Here is an 18158-nt window from a genome sequence, read left to right as displayed (position 1 = left end):
TATAAATAACATTCCTAGGTGTTAGTAGGACAAATAGGAAGTGGGACAGAAGTCTCAAATTTGGAGGATCTTCATAGGGAAGGTCAGGTCCTGAAAGGGTCGCATAGAGGGGAGAGGACCCATTCTCTTCTTGCCGGCAAGTAGAAAACAAAGCCCAGCCCAGCTTTTCTCTCCAGAGAATGTTGTGGTGGCGGAGGGAAAAGAAGGTGGAGGTCCCGGAGGAATTGCAAATGGAGCCAAAATGTGACTATGAAAGAAGAGTGGGCTTTTGATAATACCATTAAGAAAATCACGCAAGAAAAAAAAATGATGGTTAGGAATTACCCCTATGTGGCAGCATCTGCCCTGCAGAATGAGAAGGTTTGCAAATAGACTTCCCAAACCCCAACCACAGCTCGCTCCGCCTCGAGGACCCCATTTCTGCACCCTCACCTCAGCGCCCTCTTCCTGCACCCACAAAGAGAGTACTCAGTCATAGGGGTTCACCAACAGAAGGTACAGGCGGTGAGCAGGGACTCAGCCATCATCCCCCTCAGGTCCCTCCCCACCCAGTTGACAGAGCGAATTCCGAGTAATTGTTTTCCGAGGGGGTCCGTGCGCGCTTGGTGGCGCCGCCTCGGTCTGCGTTCCCCCGAGGAAAAATACCCACCCGCGAGGGCTCGGCGGCTTTTCGACTCGGCAGGGATGAACTGTGGCAACTTCGGCAGTCCCCACCGCGGTGCGGAAGCAGAGAGGGCAACATTGGCGACTGCGGCTCGGAGGGGCTGGAGCGCGTGAAGCCGTGGGAGCGCCGTGCGCCTCCCGCTCTCTCGTTTCGGCCGCGGGTCCTGGGACTCCGACTTCGGTGCTCCGGGTGGTAGCGGCTGCGGCGCCTGCAGTCCATATCCTCGCAGTTCTGCGGGCGAAGGAGGCGAACGGAATCGGCCCCCAGTGAGGAGCGCAACAAGCCACAGTAGCCAAGCCCCGCGATCCTGCCCGGGCTCCCAGGCGAACGCAGCCGCAGCGGGGGCCGGGCCCCGAGCCCCACGCCGCCGCCGCCGCCGCCCGCGGTGGGGGGCGGGCTGGGGGCGGGGCGGCCGGGGCTGCCTTCCCGGGCGCATATCCCAGCGCAGCACCCGGCGCTGCCGAGCCACCTCCCCCGCCGCCCGCTAGCAAGTTTGGCGGCTCCAAGCCAGGCGCGCCTCAGGATCCAGGCTCATTTGTTTCCACCTAGCTTCGGTGCGCCCTGCTAGGCGGGGACCCTCGGGAGCGATGCCGATGGATGTGATTTTAGTTGTGTGGTTCTGTGTGTGCACTGCCAGGACAGGTAAGCATGACTGTGGCGGTTAGAGGGATCCGGGAAATGGGGGTGCCCACAGCCTACGGCGGCGTGGGGAGACCTGGAGCCGAGCTTTGCGCTGGTCTGGGGAACGGCGGTAGCGTGGATCGGTTCCTGGGATCTCTTTGCCCTGCTCGGAGTGACAGGGTGAAAGAAGGGACTCACGGGCTTGAAGATATCCCCGTTGAGTGCCCTTTCTCAGGGGACCCGGCCTCAGGGGCGCAGGAGTGAGGGGCGCGGCCGAGCGGGCGCACCCTCTTGCTGCTAGTAACCAGCTTTCGGTCCCAGGGAGTCGAAACCCGCAGCAGGGCGGGCCCGCGTGCCCCGTGTTCCCGAACTTGAAAGGTCCCCGTGTTCCCGAACTTGAAAGGTGCTGTGGAAACCACTCTCGCCGATCCCCGCCAGGCTGGGAAGGGGTAGCTGCGGGAGTCGCACCTGCAGAGGGAGCGCTTCCGGCTGGCGGGCGCGGCCGGGGCCCGGGAGGGCGCGGTGCGGCGAGGGGAGAGAGCTGCGGGAGAACCCTGGGATCCCGCGACCTCCTCCTGTCCTTCCGTGACTACCTAGGAGAACTCCAAGAGTATTCTCCTCCGCCCGTCTTTGCTCCCAAGGGCTGGGCGAACAATTATCTGAGGGAAATAGAGCAGTGGAGACAATCTGGGGAAATTTTCTCAAGCTCAAACCAGTTTTCTCTTGCCATAATCGCAGGGTTCGGGGTGGGGAGGGGGAGCAAGGATGACGCGTGATTGTCTGAAGTCCCCACTTCGTTCTGCCTCCGGAGACGCAGTTGTGAGGACTCTCAGCGCATCTTCTTCCTTCTGCTTCCACCGGCTCCCTTGCCCAAAAGTCCCCTGGGGTTCGGAGACTGGCTTGCAGCCGCCTTCTTCAAAGAGCTAGTAGTAGATGCGGGGAGACTTGGGTGAGGTGAGGTGGGGTGAGATGTAGGAAATTGACAAAAATAGGGCCTGTCAACTGAGGGGAGTGTCGGAGGTTTGCAATCCTACCCAGCCATCCTCCGTACGCGCTGCCGACTTTGCACCCCAGAATCTGTGTGGTCATTCCCTTTCTCTTTATTCTCCCCCCTTTACCATCCTTATTTCCTTCTCTAGAGGCGTGGCCTTCTCTCTAGGCCAAAGAGCAAGTTCATCTGGAGAGGGCTAAGAAGGGGCGTCTGCCCTTGGTTGGCTCAAAAGTTCCCTCCGCTTGCGCCCAGGCGCCCCTCTTTGGCAGTTAGCCCGCTAGAAGAGCTAGCGTCTAGGAGCTTTCAGAGGGCCCTTCCCGCTTCCCCAGGACTGAGCAGGTAGCGGCTTTCGTCTGGTTAAGAATGTTGAGTATGGATTTCTCCAGGGACAAAAGAAACCTCCCATTCCGTTCCTTACCTCTATCCGAGCTTCCCAGGCTGCAAAGACGCCAAGGCTCAGTCTAGCTTAGAATAGTTGCTTCTTGAGTTCAGGCCCATCCGGATGGGTTAGTCTTTTAAAACCAGAACACGCTGAAGGAGTGCGCGCACCCCAGGACAGGCAAGACTAGTGCAGAGCGTGGGCTACAGGCTCTGAGCGCGAGAGTCTGGTGCTCGTGGACATCTTACAGAGGAACCGCAGACAGGAAGAAGCTAGATAGGGAGAGGGCAACCGGTTAGTGAGTTCACATCCCTAAGTGCACATCACTACGGAATATGCCTAAATCGTTTGTTCTCATTACTCTTTTGAAAAGTCGCCAAAGTACCCTTATCAAGGAATGGAACGTGTTTCAGGGTTCATTGCTTGTGGAGGGGATCTTTAAGAACAGGTATTTTCCCTCTTTCCACTTCCAATCCCCTTTAAATCTTGTAAAAATTTCGTTGTAGGGGAAGATTCATTCATGTATTTATTCATTCAACAAACGATGTCTTGCTGGGTGCCAGGATTTCTTATGCAAAGAGGAAATGACTTAGTCCTTGACTTCTAGGAACTTACAGCTTAGCTGGGAATCTAGATAGAAACTGGCAGGCATTTTAATTTTACAGATTGATGGGGGGTGGTGGAGAGGTAGGAGTATAAGTTTATATTAAGGAAATGTGGAGGACGGACAGTTTGAATTAATTCTAGGGAGGAGTGGTGGTCAGGGATTTGAGAGTTGTGCCTTCAAGGCTCTCTAGGGAGTTTTCCAGGTGGACAAAGTGGGAAGGCATTCTTGGCAGAGGGAGCAGATTGAGCAAAGGCAGGGAAGCATAGAAGGATCTGACCCACTGGTTGTGGCTGTTGCCTAGGGAGCTTGGGTTCTCAATGTCACTTGGCACTATTTGAACACTAGAGGCCACATATTTCTTCTACACACATTATCAGAAGAATCAGAGAGACGGGGGGAATTACCTCTCCATTTGTACACTTAAAATATCTTGTAGCTAGAGAGGGTATAAGCAGTAGCTTTCTGGAGGCAGCCCTCTGATTCTGTGCAGGAATCACCGTTTCCACATCATCCATCCACCCTCTTCTTAGGTAACAAAGGCTGGCTTGTGATTAGTTTATCAGCATCCAAACAGCTGCGTTGAAAGTTTCTTTGTCAAGTGGGACAATTGTTGTCTGGGCTGTTAACAGTCCTAGATGAAATAAACATGTGGTTCACTTAGTGAGCTGCTCAGATATCACCGGCATTTAATGGAACTGTGTAGATGATATCAGGCACATTTTAATTAAAGCAAGACTGCAGTGCAGACACAGTTGCATATGAAAAGATCTAATGATAGGTGTCATGAGGAGCTGCTTAAATCTGCCTTGTTCAGAGAACTTGTTTTAGAGTGCAAAGTGGAGTCAAGATGGGAGGTGCCATTCTCCAGTTCTTGTTATTTCTGGTTGAGAAATCATTCAGAGATGTTCAGGTACATCACTAATAATGAAAATTTAGAAGGCTACAATAACAGCAGTAATAACACACTATGAGTTTTCGCCAATGTTTTGACAGTGTGAATAATTGAAAACTCAATAATTATTCCCACATTGCTTTCCAGTTTGTTTTGGTCACCACGGTAGAGGGTGAAGGGAGTACCTACACCTGCAAAGCCCCTACTGACTAAGTGAATGTCTTTTGCTGCCACCTGCTGGAAAGGAGAGATTTTTTTTTTTTTTTTGAGATGGAATTTTGCTCTTGTTGCCCAGGCTGGAGTGCAAGGACATGATCTCGGCTCACCACAACCTCCGCCTCCTGGGTTTAAGTGATTCTCCTGCCTCAGCCCCCCGAGTAGCTGGGATTACAGGCATGCACCACCACGCCTGGCTAATTTTGTATTTTTAGTAGAGATGGAGTTTCTTCATGTTGGTCAGGCTGGTCTCGAACTCCTGACCTCAGGTGATCTGCCTGCCTCGACTTCCCAAAGTGCTGAGATTACAGGTGTGAGCCACTGCGCCTGGCCAAGAGATTTTTTTGGAAGGAACTCTCAGGTGGATCATTAATTATGAATTGAATAATGGAACTGTGAACATGAGCCCCCAGCCTCCGGGGATCATGGAAAATACTGGCCAGCTTGGAACAGGCATAGAGCATATTCTTCAAGAAAATTGCTTTTGGGGTATTAAGGACCTTTGTAGGTGCCCAGGGGCCCAAACCTGATTAAGTGGTTGTGAAATTCTGTGGTTAAATGAGCTCTTGGATCATCATTCTAGCATTATTTTAGTCTGCATGGTCCAGAGGAAAACAGCTTTCACCATGGACAATGAGCAGGAGTAAATTTAAAGTCAGCTAGACCCAGGAGGATTTGCTGGAAAGCCTATGTCTGGGACCCCAAAGGTGAACTGAGTGGGCTGTGGGCCTGAGCATTCCCTGGGTGGGGGTGAGGAGCAGCCAATAGCAGCAGCAGCAGCAGCAGCAGGTATCTTTGTTAGGGTGGAGGTTCTGAATCCTAGTCAGGCCTCAAGTGCCTCTGTGACATTGACATGCTGCCTTCCAGGTTTTTAAAATATTTCTTCCCCAGGAGCTTTTTATCTTGCTTAATTGTAATTCCCAACTTCAGCCATTTGTAGAGCTGTTATGTCCAAAGTAGAGAACTTTAATAGAGTTTCCTAGGAAAGGGCAGGAGCTCCATGCTTGGACAAGAAGCAGAAACATTAAATTTTTTTTTTTTATGAGACCACAGTCACACTACATAAGGTTCAAGAGAGCCCATGTAAATGCTGCCTTATTAATAGGTTTTCTGATTCCCTAGGCAGTATGCAAAGTGCTATCCTTTACACATCCTGCTATGGGCAGGAGGCATTTTCATCCTGGTGGGGACCAATTAAAGGGAGAGAAGAAAACTATCCAGAAGCCTAATTGATTTCTCTTTTTTGGCTCTGATTTTATGAGGTGTTTTCATAATAAAAAGCAATACACTTATCTTAAAGCCAGAGAAGCTCCTTCTCTTTTGAGTTGTGGGCAGAGAGTTGGAGAGCGAATATAGATTTCATATATGGATTTTACAAGCAAACCCAGGGTGAGAGGCCCTTCTAGGTCAATTGGGCATGGAGAGAGGCTGGGAGGAAAGGGGCCATCTGTACCTTTTGTATGATTCCAGTGGAGTTGAGGACCAGGGAGCTGGAGTGGTCTGGAGAACTGATCTTATTAAAGACAGATGAAACAACTCCCAGTTGGGCACCACCTATGTGCCAGATTGAGCTGTTGAAGTGTGAATATAGTTTCCCCTGAGACCTCATGAGTCTGGTGTAACAGGTACCAGTATCTTTTTATACATGGTAACCCAAAACATGAAATTTCCTATAGCAGAAGATATGAAGCCACCCGTGTTATCGCTGATATGGGGTACTAGAGTTCTGAAGTCTCTGCTTCAGCAATCCCTTCAGGGAGGCAGGTATTAATATTCCTATTTTATGGATGAGGAAACTGAGGCTTGATAAATGAATGCTTTTTTTAAGGGCACAGAGTTAGTAGAGGGAAGAGACTGGACTGAAACTGGCTCTCAGTTTAGTGTTGTTTCCACAATACTTTCTGGATTGAGGGCACTGTGTTCTCATTTGGGGGTGGGGATTCAACGACACCATTGGGGTGTTCTGCTAGTTCTACAGAGTTTGTTCGGGTGTTTGGAGGCTTGCCCAATTAATTGCAGGGCTCTTAGTCTGGGAGATTTGAGCATCTTAAGGATGCCATTGTAGAAGGCCTTTAGTCCCTGCATCGGTCAATATTGTCATAATAATTTTGTATAACAAATAACCCCAAACTCAGTGGCTTGAAGCAAACCATTGATTTTGGTTCACACATCTGTAAATTGTGTTTGGGGTTGGCTTATCTAGGCTGCATTTGGCTGGGCTTGGTTTCAAACTCAGGTAGGCTGCCTGCTCCACACGTCTAGGTCTCCTTGGATCAGTGGACCAGCAGGGACATGTTCTTATCATGATGTGGAAGTAGATGAGAACAAACCTCACTGCACAAGCATATTCAAGCCTCTGCCTGCATAATGTTACTAACATCCCAGTGGCCAAAACAAGTTACATGGCTGGCCTCAAAGTCAAGAGATGGGGAGGTTTACTCCCATTGTAGTGGAAGGAACTGCAAAGCCACACAGTAAAGGCTGTGGATATGAGAGGGGTAAAGATTTGAGGCCAATATTCAGTCAACCACTGTCCTTTTAGAAAGTTTCCTTGGCTTGCATGTCATCCGTCATCTCATATTATCCCCAGATATGCATATTGCTCAGAGGTCATTGCATCAAAAGTATTGATCATGCACCAATTCATCAGATAATTAATCAGGTCTTAAGTTCAGAGCCTGCCTGCCATCTTTCCAGGCCTGTGAAAGGCACTTGGGCAACAGGGGTGCTTCCTTCTTCTTGCGTCTGGTGAAGGGCACATTCCCCAGACCACTTTCCAAATTCCTGGCCAGAGAAACACCAACTTGGAGGTCCCCTGAAATTTAATTTCTGCCCTTAAACATAAACCTTAGAACCCTCCAATTATATCTCAGAATTAGAATAACATCCAAGCTCCTTTTGGGTCACAGGGCTTATATGATCTGTCCCTTCTCTCTCTCCCTCTTTGGCCTCTCTTCTTTTTCTTTTCTTCTCTTTTCTTTCTTTCTTTTTTTTTTTTTTTTTGATACAGAGTTTCACTCTGGCACCCAGGCTGGAGTGCAGTGGTGCTGCAGGATCTGCTTCCTGGGTGCAGGCGATCCTCCTAAGTAGCTGGGACCATAGGTGTACGCCACCACGCCCGGCTAATTTTTTGATCTTTTTGTAGAGACATGGTCTCCCTATGTTGCCCAGGCTGGCCTCAAACTCCTGAGCTCAAACAATCCTCCTGCCTCAGCCTCCCAAAGTGTTAGAATTACAGGTGTGAGCCACTGTGCCTGGTTGGCCTCATTTTCTATTTCTCTACCCCTGGCCCATTCAGTTTCAGCCATGCTGGCCTTTTTGCTGTTCTTAGGACACTCCCAATTTGTTCCCCGTTTGCATGCACCCTTCTCTGCATGTGGAAAGCTTCCTCCCATCTTGCCTTTTCTAGTCATTCAAGTTTCAGCTCAAAAGAACCTTTTCAACCCCCCTTTCTAAAGTAGAAACCCCATCCAAGTTGCTTTCTATCCCATTACTCTATTTTCTTCATGGCATTTATTGCCATCTCAGATTATCTTATTCATTTGTTTATTTTTTGCCCTCCGCCCACCTAACCCACAGGAATGCGAGCTCCATGAGCACATCACCAGTGCCTAGCAATGTGTGTGCTATATAGTAAGCACTCAGTAATACCTGTTGAAAAAATTATGAAATGAATGAATGCAGAGTGAATGGAAGGAAGACATCTTTGGGTCAACTGGAAGGGGAAAACTTAAATCTTCAATTCAGGGGACAAGGGGAAGTCTGATAGAAACTGAGAAAGCATTTATAGACACTTTGTCTGCCTTGGCAATAACCGGTTTCAGCTCTAAAGAGGCCTTTCTGACCAACCGTCTGTTGACAGAAGCCTAGCAGGTCCTGTTTCCTAACAGGAAAAGAGTAAGGAAAGAGTAGATTTCCTTCTCCAAGGCTGTATGACCAGGGGTTAAGGTGGGAGGACAGGTGAGGTGGTGACAGCTTATGATGTCCCAGTGAACATGCACGCAGTGGGTGCAAGCCCTCCAAATCTTGTCTCAGTGACTGCATTACCATCAGATGAGAGTTGACAGCTGTTGCTGATTAAAACATTTCCAACAGCATAGTCAAAATTGCACTATTGAGATGATAAGTGTAGATAGACATAGCCTTTATGAATAGCTTAAACACAGCCCCTTAGAGTGATCACTAGCCTTACTAATACATATAGTTGGAAATCACTTTGCAATCATGAATGAATCATTACTCAGAGCACCCCCTGGGTGAGAGGCATCTTTAGGGATTTGTCTTTCTCAGACAAGGGAAGAGGAGGCTCAGGGCTGTATTTCTCTGCATTAAGATTCTCTAAAAAGAGTTATCAGGGTATCTGGCTTTCCATCCAGGAATCCCCTTGGATGGAAATATATATCCATTATTCCAGGGATTCTCCTTCCTGGCCAGTCCCTCTGCCACCCTTCTTCAACAGGGACAGGGTCCTTTTCCACTTTTTTCCTTCTTAGCACAGGTGATTGTGTCTGATTAATTAAGGAACACTTTGTGGAGGTGTTTACTGGTGGTGGTGGGTCAGATTTTGCTACTGCATCTGTCTCTGAGGCAGGTAGATCAGGGCCACAATCTTGTATCCGCAGTCACTACCTCTATAAAGCTTGGAAACCCAGTTTCTTCATAACTCACCTGAAAGCAAAACCTATCCTGAGTTGAACTCATTTCATGGCAAGACTTGATCTAAACTGATATCAACCAATTTATCATCTTTATTTATGCCAATTAGAGAAATATGTCATACTTTTTGCTTCAGATATGTTGTATTTGATTATGGGGTTCTGAGTTAGACTTTGCTAAAAATGTTACATAAAATGTAGTATATAGGCCATATTACCTTTCTAACATATGGCACCTTCTGAATTCTGAACTATATTTAACCCCAGGAGTTTTGGATAAGAAATTATCAATCTATAATTGGGGGTGGGGTTGGGGGAAGGAACAAAGAAACTACAGTATTAGCGGGGTAAGGGAGCAAAGATTTGCTTTTCTTTTCCCTCCATAGACAAAGACTCTCCAAGCACTCATCATTGGCTTCCTTGTATTCCCTGCCACTCCCTGACTCTGTAACCTCTACTCGATAATGCTACTAACAGTCAGCGTTTTAAGCCCAAACAACTCTGTTCCTTTCCAGTGGTGGGCTTTGGGATGGACCCTGACCTTCAGATGGATATCATCACCGAGCTTGACCTTGTGAACACCACCCTTGGAGTTGCTCAGGTGTCTGGAATGCACAATGCCAGCAAAGCATTTTTATTTCAAGGTAAAGGCACCTCCTTTCTTGCATGGTGGCAGAGGTTGGGGAGGACGGTCTGTATGGGGAGTGCTCATTTGTTGTGTGTTTGTCTGGAGATCGCCTTTGCTATTTCTCTTGTGTTGCTGTCCTGAGTGTTTAGATATGCAGGGGGTATTATTCTGAGGGCAGGAGGGAGGCATTAGAGATCATGGTGGTGAAATATTTGGTTTGGCAGTGAAATATTTCCTTGATTTTGGTGAGGATCTAAAGTGGGATGAATTCATAAAATACTTGAAAGCCATTGACCAGCCATATTATTGTTACAGGATATTTCTCTAGCTGTTATCAATATCTTTGCCTGTACTTATACCTATACCTATATTTACATCTTTCATCCAGTGGATAGGCCATAAGGACAGAGAAAAACTTATGGCTGCATTCTCCTTGGGGTAGAGCTTACTCAGTTCTGCCCACTATAAGCTGGACCACAATTCATTACATCATTCAGCAAGCATTTATAGAGAAAACATGGTATGGTTCTTAGAAGCGTGGTGTTTCTCACAATTTTGGAGGCTGTGGAGTCCAAGAATAAGGCATCAGCAGATTTGGTACCTAGTGGGGGCTGGCTCTGTCTGCTTCCAAGATGATGCCTTGTTACTGTGTCCTGTGGAATGCTGTGTCCTCATATGGTGGAAGGGATGGGAAGGCAGAAAAATAACTAGCTAGTTACCTTTCTAAAGACACTAATCCATTCATGAGGGCAAAGACCTCATAATTTAATCACTGCCTAAAGGCCCCACGTCTTAATACTAATGTGCTGGAGATTAAGTTTTAATATGAATTTTGGTGGGACACAAATATTCAAATCAGCAAAGTGATATGTCAACAGATACTTAAAAAATGGATAGAAAGCCTGGTATAGGAAGGAGTGGGTCCTCAGAGCATTCTGAATAGAGGAAATAGTATATATAAAGGTAAGGCAAAAGCCAACAAAAAGACTTTCACGTGGTGGAAGGATGGTGAATGTCTGGAGGGGTAGACAGGGACTAGGTTACATGGGACTCTGTTGGCAGAGCCGATATTCTGCTGATATTCTGCTGATATGTGTGGGTTTGGGTGTACTGATGACTTATGGCTGGTGTCCATTTTCATAGGTGGGATGCTATATGCTTTTTGTTACCTGTTTTAAGTATTACCCTTGCCCATAGGCCAGTTAACAGCTTTGTGCTTTACTCTCAGAGAAGTGGAGCCTTTGTAGAGGTTTAAACAGGGAAATGAACTGACGAGATACCATAGTAAGGCAGCCTGGATATTGCTCTACGAAAATGTCTGGCAGCATTCTTTTAACTCAGCCTTTTATGATGATAACAAAAGGATTATTTTAGCATGGCTGAACCAACATAATAGAATGAGATTTACATATTTACAGTGCAGATAACAAGACTTGTTAATGATATATAGCAAATCTACAGTTATTATGTAATGATATATAATAAGACTATGGACATACTAATTTTCACTTACTCCTTATTAATGAATTGATGAAGTATGTAAGCTGGGTATGGCTAAAAGACTAGACTGAATTACTTTGTTTTTGCATTGTGTGAGATCTGCCCAGTCACTGTTGAGAGTCCATACCTTTCTTGATCTGAGCAAGGCTGCTGACACTATAAACAAAGTTGCTATGGAAACCTGGCTGCTCTGTAAGCTTCAAGAGGGCAGGAGTCCTGCTGATCTAGATACTCCTAGATCCTCAGGGCCAACTATTGTGCATGAAACATAGTAGGTGATTAATAAACATTTTGAATGGAATTAAAATTTCTTTTGTGCTATGTACCTTGTAAAAAGCTTACTGCTTGCTTTAGTCACTACTATTCATTCCACCAGTGTAGGTGCCCTGGGCTGGAACTCTACTCTCTAATCTGTGTATTCTCTGTTTTGGCAACCGTCTCTGTGATGTCTGCCCAGCTACAACAACTGGGAGGGATTTTCAGCTTCTTTGGAGGGAAGAGTAACTTCTTTATGGAACTTTGACTGAGAAGGCCTTTCTCTTATATCCCCTGTGATTATATTCGGCTCACCTAGAAAATTCAGGATAATCTCCCCCATCTCAAGATCAGTAACTTAATCACATTTGCAAATCACTTCTGTCATGTAAGGTAACATAATCATAGATTCTGTCAATTAGCACCTGGACATTTTTGGGGAGCCATTATTTTGTTTACCACAAAGTCTGCCCTCTAGATCCCAAAGATTCATGTCTGTCCCACATGCAAAATACATTCACCCCATCCCAGTATCTCAAAAAGTCTTAATCCATCATAGCAACAACTCAGAGATTGAAATCTCCCCTAATCTCAGCTGAAAAATTCTACATCTCATTAAGTAATGTAAATCAGATATGGGTGAGACAGTGGGTATAATCCATTTTGGGGGAAAAATTTCTCTCTATTGCAGTCCCATGAAACTAGAAAACAGGTAATCTGCTTCCAAGATACAATGGCAGGACAGGCATAAGATACCAGTTATAGATATTTCTGTTCCAAAGGAAGGAAATGGAAAGAAGAAAGGAGTCACTGGTCCCAGACAATTGTGAAATTCAGCAGTGCAAACTCCACTGGAGTCAAGTCTTAGAAATAATCCTCCTTGGTTTTGGCTCTGTCTTCTGGCTTGTGGCTCATTCCTCTGAGACGTCGTTCGTTTTTCATGAAGTATAGCATTTGTTTGCAGTTGAGTAGTTTTATCAGCTTGTTTCCTGCCTGTAAAGTTTTGGGGGTTTGTCAGACATCTTTCACTGTGTCCTCTCTCAGTCTTCTTCAGTCCAAATTGGCAGCGTTTCTGTTGGTATAATATTCTCAAGAAACTTGAAGGTCTCCTGTCCACTGGACAAGCAGCTTATCCACAGATCTGTCCTAGATAATGCTGTCTCTATTTCTGACTACTTCTGAGATGGCTGAAGAGAATCCGTGACTCACATACTGATCTCTACAAAGAGGCCTCTAGGTGATTGAATATTTTGATCTTTTGATCCTTCTAAGGCACTATCAAAAAGTTGTTTGGCCACAACTTGGCTCTAGAGCAGGCTTTCCTGATAGTGTATCTCCTTTTATTGTGTTTTGCAATCTGGATAGGCTGAGAACTCCCTGAATTATCAAGTCCTGACTCCTTTTTCCTTAACAGCTCTTCTCTCAATCCCTCACTATTCTCTCACATTTTGCCATAAACAGCAAGAAGAAATCAGACTGTACCTTCAACACTTTGCTTGGAAATCTCCTCACCTAAATATCCAAGTTTATTTTACTTTCCACATAACTACAGGACAAAATGCAGATAAGCTTTCTGGCATCATGTAACAAGGATCCTCCATCTTTGGGTATTCATTCAATAATACGTCCCTCATTTCCTTTTAAGCCTTCGCTGGGACCACTTTTAACGTCTATATTTATTTTTAACTCCCTGTTGAAGGCAACTGGCCTTTTCTACCAAGCTCCTTAAAAATTTTCCAGGCTCTACCTATTACCCAATGCCAAAGCCTCTTCCACATTTTTAGGTATTTGTTACAGCAGCACCCCACTTCCAGTTACCTAAAGTTTGCATTGGTTTCTTACTGGTGTTATAACAAATTTCTACAAATTTAGTAACTTAAAATAAATTTATTGTCTTACACTTCTGGAGGTCATAAATTCAAAAAGAGATTTATGGGGCTAAAACCAAGGTGTTAGTAGAGCTGTGTTCTTTCTGGAAGCTCTACTGAACATTCAGTTCATTGCCTGTTGCAGCTTCCAGAAATTGCCACATTCCTTGGCTCACAGCTGCATCAGTCCAAGGTCGACTTCTGTTGTCACATTTCCTTCTCTCTGATTCTGTCATCATATTGTCTTCTCTGATACTGACCTTCTGCTTTCCATTTTCCCTTATAAGAAATCTTGTGAATATGTTGGAACCACCCAGGTAATCTAAGTATTCTCATCTCAAGATTCATAATTTAATCACATCTGCAAAATCTTTTTTTTGCCATATAAGATGATGTATTTACAGGTTCTGGGGATTAAAATATGAATATCTTTTGGGGCCCATTATTCTATCATAGAATGGCTAAGCATTGTTGGGCATAAATATGAACATAATGATGTTTCCTGAGTACTACAATTGAATCTTCCTTTTTCTAGGGCAGTATGGTCCGATCAAAATGTATTGTGAGCTGCATCTTTAATTTTAAAATCTGTAAGAGCCACATTAAAAAAGTAAAAAGAAACAGGTAAAATTAATTATATATTTTATTTAACCCAACATGTAAAAAATATCATTTCAACATATGGTCAACTTAAAAATATATTAATAAGATATTTTACTTTTTTTAAAAAAACAAAGCCTTCAAAATTAATTGGTATTTTACACTTAAAACACATTCCGATTTGCATGCTAAATTTTTAATCTGTAGTAATTGATATGTATTTTGATTTCATAAAATTTAAAGTTAAAAAAGTAGATTCATCAAATTATTCTGTACAGACAATTATTAGATTAAAAAATTAAACAGCTTTATTGAGGTATAATTATATTATAATAAACTGTGTATTCAAAATATACAACTTGGTAATTTTAATATACAAATATACCTGTGCAGCCATCACCACAATCAAGAAAAATGAACATAGTTATCACCCAAAAAGTTTACCTTTTTTCTTTTATAATTCCTCCCACCTTCTTCTCCCAACCTCCACTTCTAGGCAATTATTGATCTGCTTTCTGTCACTATACACTAATTTGCATTTTCTAGAATTTTATATAAATAGAATCATACAATATGTGCTTTTTTGATCTGGATTCTTTTACTCATTATGGGTGTTTTGAGATTTATACATATTGTAGCATGTAAAGTGCTTTTCTTACAGGCAATATATAGTTGGGGGCTAACTTTTTTTTTAAACCAATAAAATAATTTGTGTTTTTTCATCAGCGTATTTAGACTATTTACATTTAATGTGATTATTGACATGATTATATTTAAATTTATCTTCTCGTGATTTGTTTCCTACCTGTTCCATGTATTCTTTGCTCCCTTTCCCCTCTTTATGTCTTCTTTTGGATTAATTGAATATTTTTTACAATTTTGTTTTATCTTCTTTGTTGGCTTGTTAGCTATAACTCTTTGTTTTGCTATTTAGTTTATGAACTCCTGACTACATTGTTATTTTTATTTAATGAGTCAATTATCTTTTAAGCAGATTTAGATAATAAAATCAATTATATGTTTAACTCATGTAGTTTCTTTTTTTCCCCACCTTTTGTTTTAGGTTCAGGGGGTACCTGTCCAGATTTGTCATATGGGTAAATTATGTGTTGCTGAGGTTTGATATACAAATGATCCCATCACCCAGGTAGTGAGCATAATTCCCTATAGGTAGTGTTTCAGCCCACAAACTCCCTCCCACTCTCCCGCTCGAAGTGGTCCCCAGTGTCTATTTTTCCCATCTGTGTCTGTACTCTTGCAGTTTCTGTTTTCTGTGTTCTTCATTCTTTTGTGTAACTTTATATTTCTACCTGATATTATTTTCATCCTGCCTGAAGGACTTTCTTTAACATTTAACATTTCTTTCTTCACTAATATTTCTTATAGTGCAGGTCTGCTGGTGATGAATTCTTTTAGATTTTGTACGTCTGCAAAAGTCTTTATTTTGCTTTTATTTTTGAAATATATCTTTGCTAAGTATAAAATTCTGGGTCGACAGGTTTTTTTGTCCCCATTCTTTAAAGATGTCTTTTCCCTTATATTGTTTCCAACAAGAAGTCTGTTGTTATTATATTTTTGTTCCTCTGGAGACAAGTATTTTTCCCTGCTTTTAAGACTTTCTCTTTATCACTGATTTTGAGCAATTTTATTATGATGTCCCTGGTGTGGTTTTTGTCACGTTTCTTGCATATGAACTCTATTGAACTTGGGAAAAATTTGGCCATTATGTCTTTAAATATTTTTTCTGCTCCTTCCTTTTTTTTTTTTCTGTAGTGACTACAATTACATGTATATATTTGACTGCTTAAAGTTGTTCCATAACTAATTGATATTATATTTATTTAAAATATTTACTAAGGCCAGGTATGGGGGCTCACACCTGTAATCCCAACACTTTGGGAGGTTTGAGGCAGGAGGATTGCTTGAGCCCAGGAATTCAAGACCAGCCTGGGCAACGTAGTGAGACCCCCATCTCTACAAAAAATAAAACAAAAATTATTTTAAAAGACTAAAAATTAAATTAAAAAAATTTAAAACATTATTCCTTTTTCTCTCTGTGTATAATTTTTGATCATTTTCATTGTTATGCCTTCAAGGTTACTAAACTTCTGTATTATCTGTCATTAGTATCAGTGTATTTTTTACCTCATATATTGTAGTTTTAACTCTGTAAGTTCAGTTTGACTGTGTAAAAAATCTTCCATGTTTCTACCTAACTCTTTGAATATATGAAATACAGTCTAATAACTGTTTTAATGTTGTTAATTGAAAAGTCTAATAATTGTTATCAATGCTGAGCCAATTTTGATTGACTGATTTTTCTCCTCATTACTTCTTCCTTCCCTGCCTCTTAATTTTTGATTAATGGCCAGTCATTGTGAATTTTACCTTCTTTGGTACTGAGCTTTTGTGTATTTTTATAAATACCTTTGAGTTTTGTTCTAGTTACTGGGAAACAATTCAATTCTTTTAGATCCTACTTTAAAGGTTTGTTAGATGGGCCCAGAGAAGTGCTAGTGCTTGTAGTTAGGGTAGAACTAATTATTTACCATCACTGAGGCAAGATCCTTCAGCATGCTCTACCCAACGACTCATAAGTCATGGGATTTTCCAGTTTGACTGGCGGAAATAGGTACTATTTCTGGCCCTTGTGTGTGCTGGATACTGTTGCCTTTTGGGTGGGTCTTTCCTGTCCTTGGGTAATTTTCTAATATGCATGCACAGGTTAGTACTCAGTTGAATACTGATTTTGGGTAGATCTGTGTTTCTATCTTTGTGCTGCTATCTTCTCTTGTGTATGCTGTCCTGTGAAATCTAGGTGCCTTGGTCTCCCCAGACTCTCAGCTTTCTCTCCGCAACTCAAGGAGATTGCCTGAGTTCTGCCTTCCTATGCTATGCCTGGAACTCCCTCAGAGCAGTAAGCTATGGTAATTATAGGGCTCATCTCTTTTGTATCCCATCTCTGAAGGATCACTGCCCTTCATTGACTGATGGCTAGTGTCTTGAAAACTGTAGTTTCATCAAATATTCACTATAAATCTAAATTAAAATTAATTAATTATGCAAAATTGGAAATTCATTTCCTCAGCCACACTAGCCATATTTCATGTGCTCAATTGCTTTATGTGGCTAGGGGTTACCATATAAGACAGTACAGATCTGGAGATGCTCAGAAATTTTACTGTTTCACCACAGCTCTGTTCATATAGACAGGCTTCAAAAATCCTGTATTTTAAGGTTAATGTATGATAGCAACTATCAAGCTACTTAAGCTCTCTATCTCAAAATACTCCCATTTGCTCACTGATAGGGTGGGGGTAATAATAGTACCTACTATATATGGTTGTAGTGAGGGTGAAATAATACATATAAAGTGCTTGAACAGTACTTTGTGGTGAGCTCTCATTAAACTTGAGTCTAGCTTTGGCTTTTTTTCCCTCATGTGTATCATCTGCCTTATGTGTTATTGATGTCAGATTTTAGCCCAGAGGTAGATTAGGATAGTGGAAAAAGCAGAAGACTGGGGAAGGGCAGAAGATTAAAATTAGCATTTTTTGTTTTAATTTATTTCATCCTCACTACTATGATATAAAATAGGTACTATTATTACCCCCTTTTATCAGTGAGTAAATCGAAGTATTTTGAGGCAGTATTTAAGGGTGACAGTGGATACGTCTCTTGATGTCTTCAAGCCTCAGTTTCCTTGTCTGCAAATGGGACGAATAAAGAGACTGATAAGAATTCAATGACTACGTATGGGAAAGCACTTCAAAAGTGCAAAGTGTAAAAAAAAAACAGTTCATTATTCTTTCATTTATTTTTATTTCTCCTAATATTTCACCATCTGATGTCCAGCTGTGAATTGTGTGTTCAGAGAATGAAAACCTTCATTTCAATGCTAGCCTATTAATAATATCGATACATTTAAATAGAAACCTCACTTAACTGGGAACATTTCTACAGTACCAATTCGAAAGCCTGGTAGGATTTATTTTGGGGCTAGCCAGCTTTTGAGTTATCTTTGTTACTGCTGTCTTTGTAGAGCACAAAGAATTGAGTAAGTAAGATTTTTATTTTCTTCTTGCTTGAAATTTTTTTAGGGTGTTAAAAGGAAAACTTTAGACAAATTAAATTTAACAGAATTTAATTGAGCAAAGAATGATTAGTGAATCAGGCGGCCCCCGGAACCAGAATAGGTTCAGAGAGACTGTTACTGCCGCGTGGTTGGAGAGGATTTATGGACAGAAAAGGGAAAGTGATGTACAAAAAATGGAAGGAGGTG

General features: G+C 42.9%; 1 protein-coding gene across 2 annotated transcripts in view; it reads left to right on the top strand.

Annotated features, from left to right (window-relative positions):
• The first annotated feature begins 1074 nt into the window (after positions 1-1074).
• The window catches only part of NELL1 (neural EGFL like 1), a 926144-nt gene continuing 909060 nt past the window's right edge, over positions 1075-18158 (top strand). The window contains exons 1-2 of one of the 2 annotated variants that reach the window (XM_002821956.3): positions 1075-1306; positions 9541-9669. In XM_002821956.3, the coding sequence (XP_002822002.3) occupies positions 1252-1306; positions 9541-9669 (184 nt within the window). In that variant the 5' untranslated portion in view covers positions 1075-1251. The remainder of the gene's footprint in view (positions 1307-9540; positions 9670-18158) is intronic. The other variant, XM_002821957.4, reaches the window with a different exon arrangement.

Source organism: Pongo abelii, chromosome 9, assembly GCF_028885655.2.
Source record: "Pongo abelii isolate AG06213 chromosome 9, NHGRI_mPonAbe1-v2.0_pri, whole genome shotgun sequence".
Classification (NCBI taxonomy): domain Eukaryota; kingdom Metazoa; phylum Chordata; class Mammalia; order Primates; family Hominidae; genus Pongo; species Pongo abelii.
Note: the sequence above shows the minus strand (reverse complement) of the source record. Positions and strands in the feature narration are given on the sequence as shown.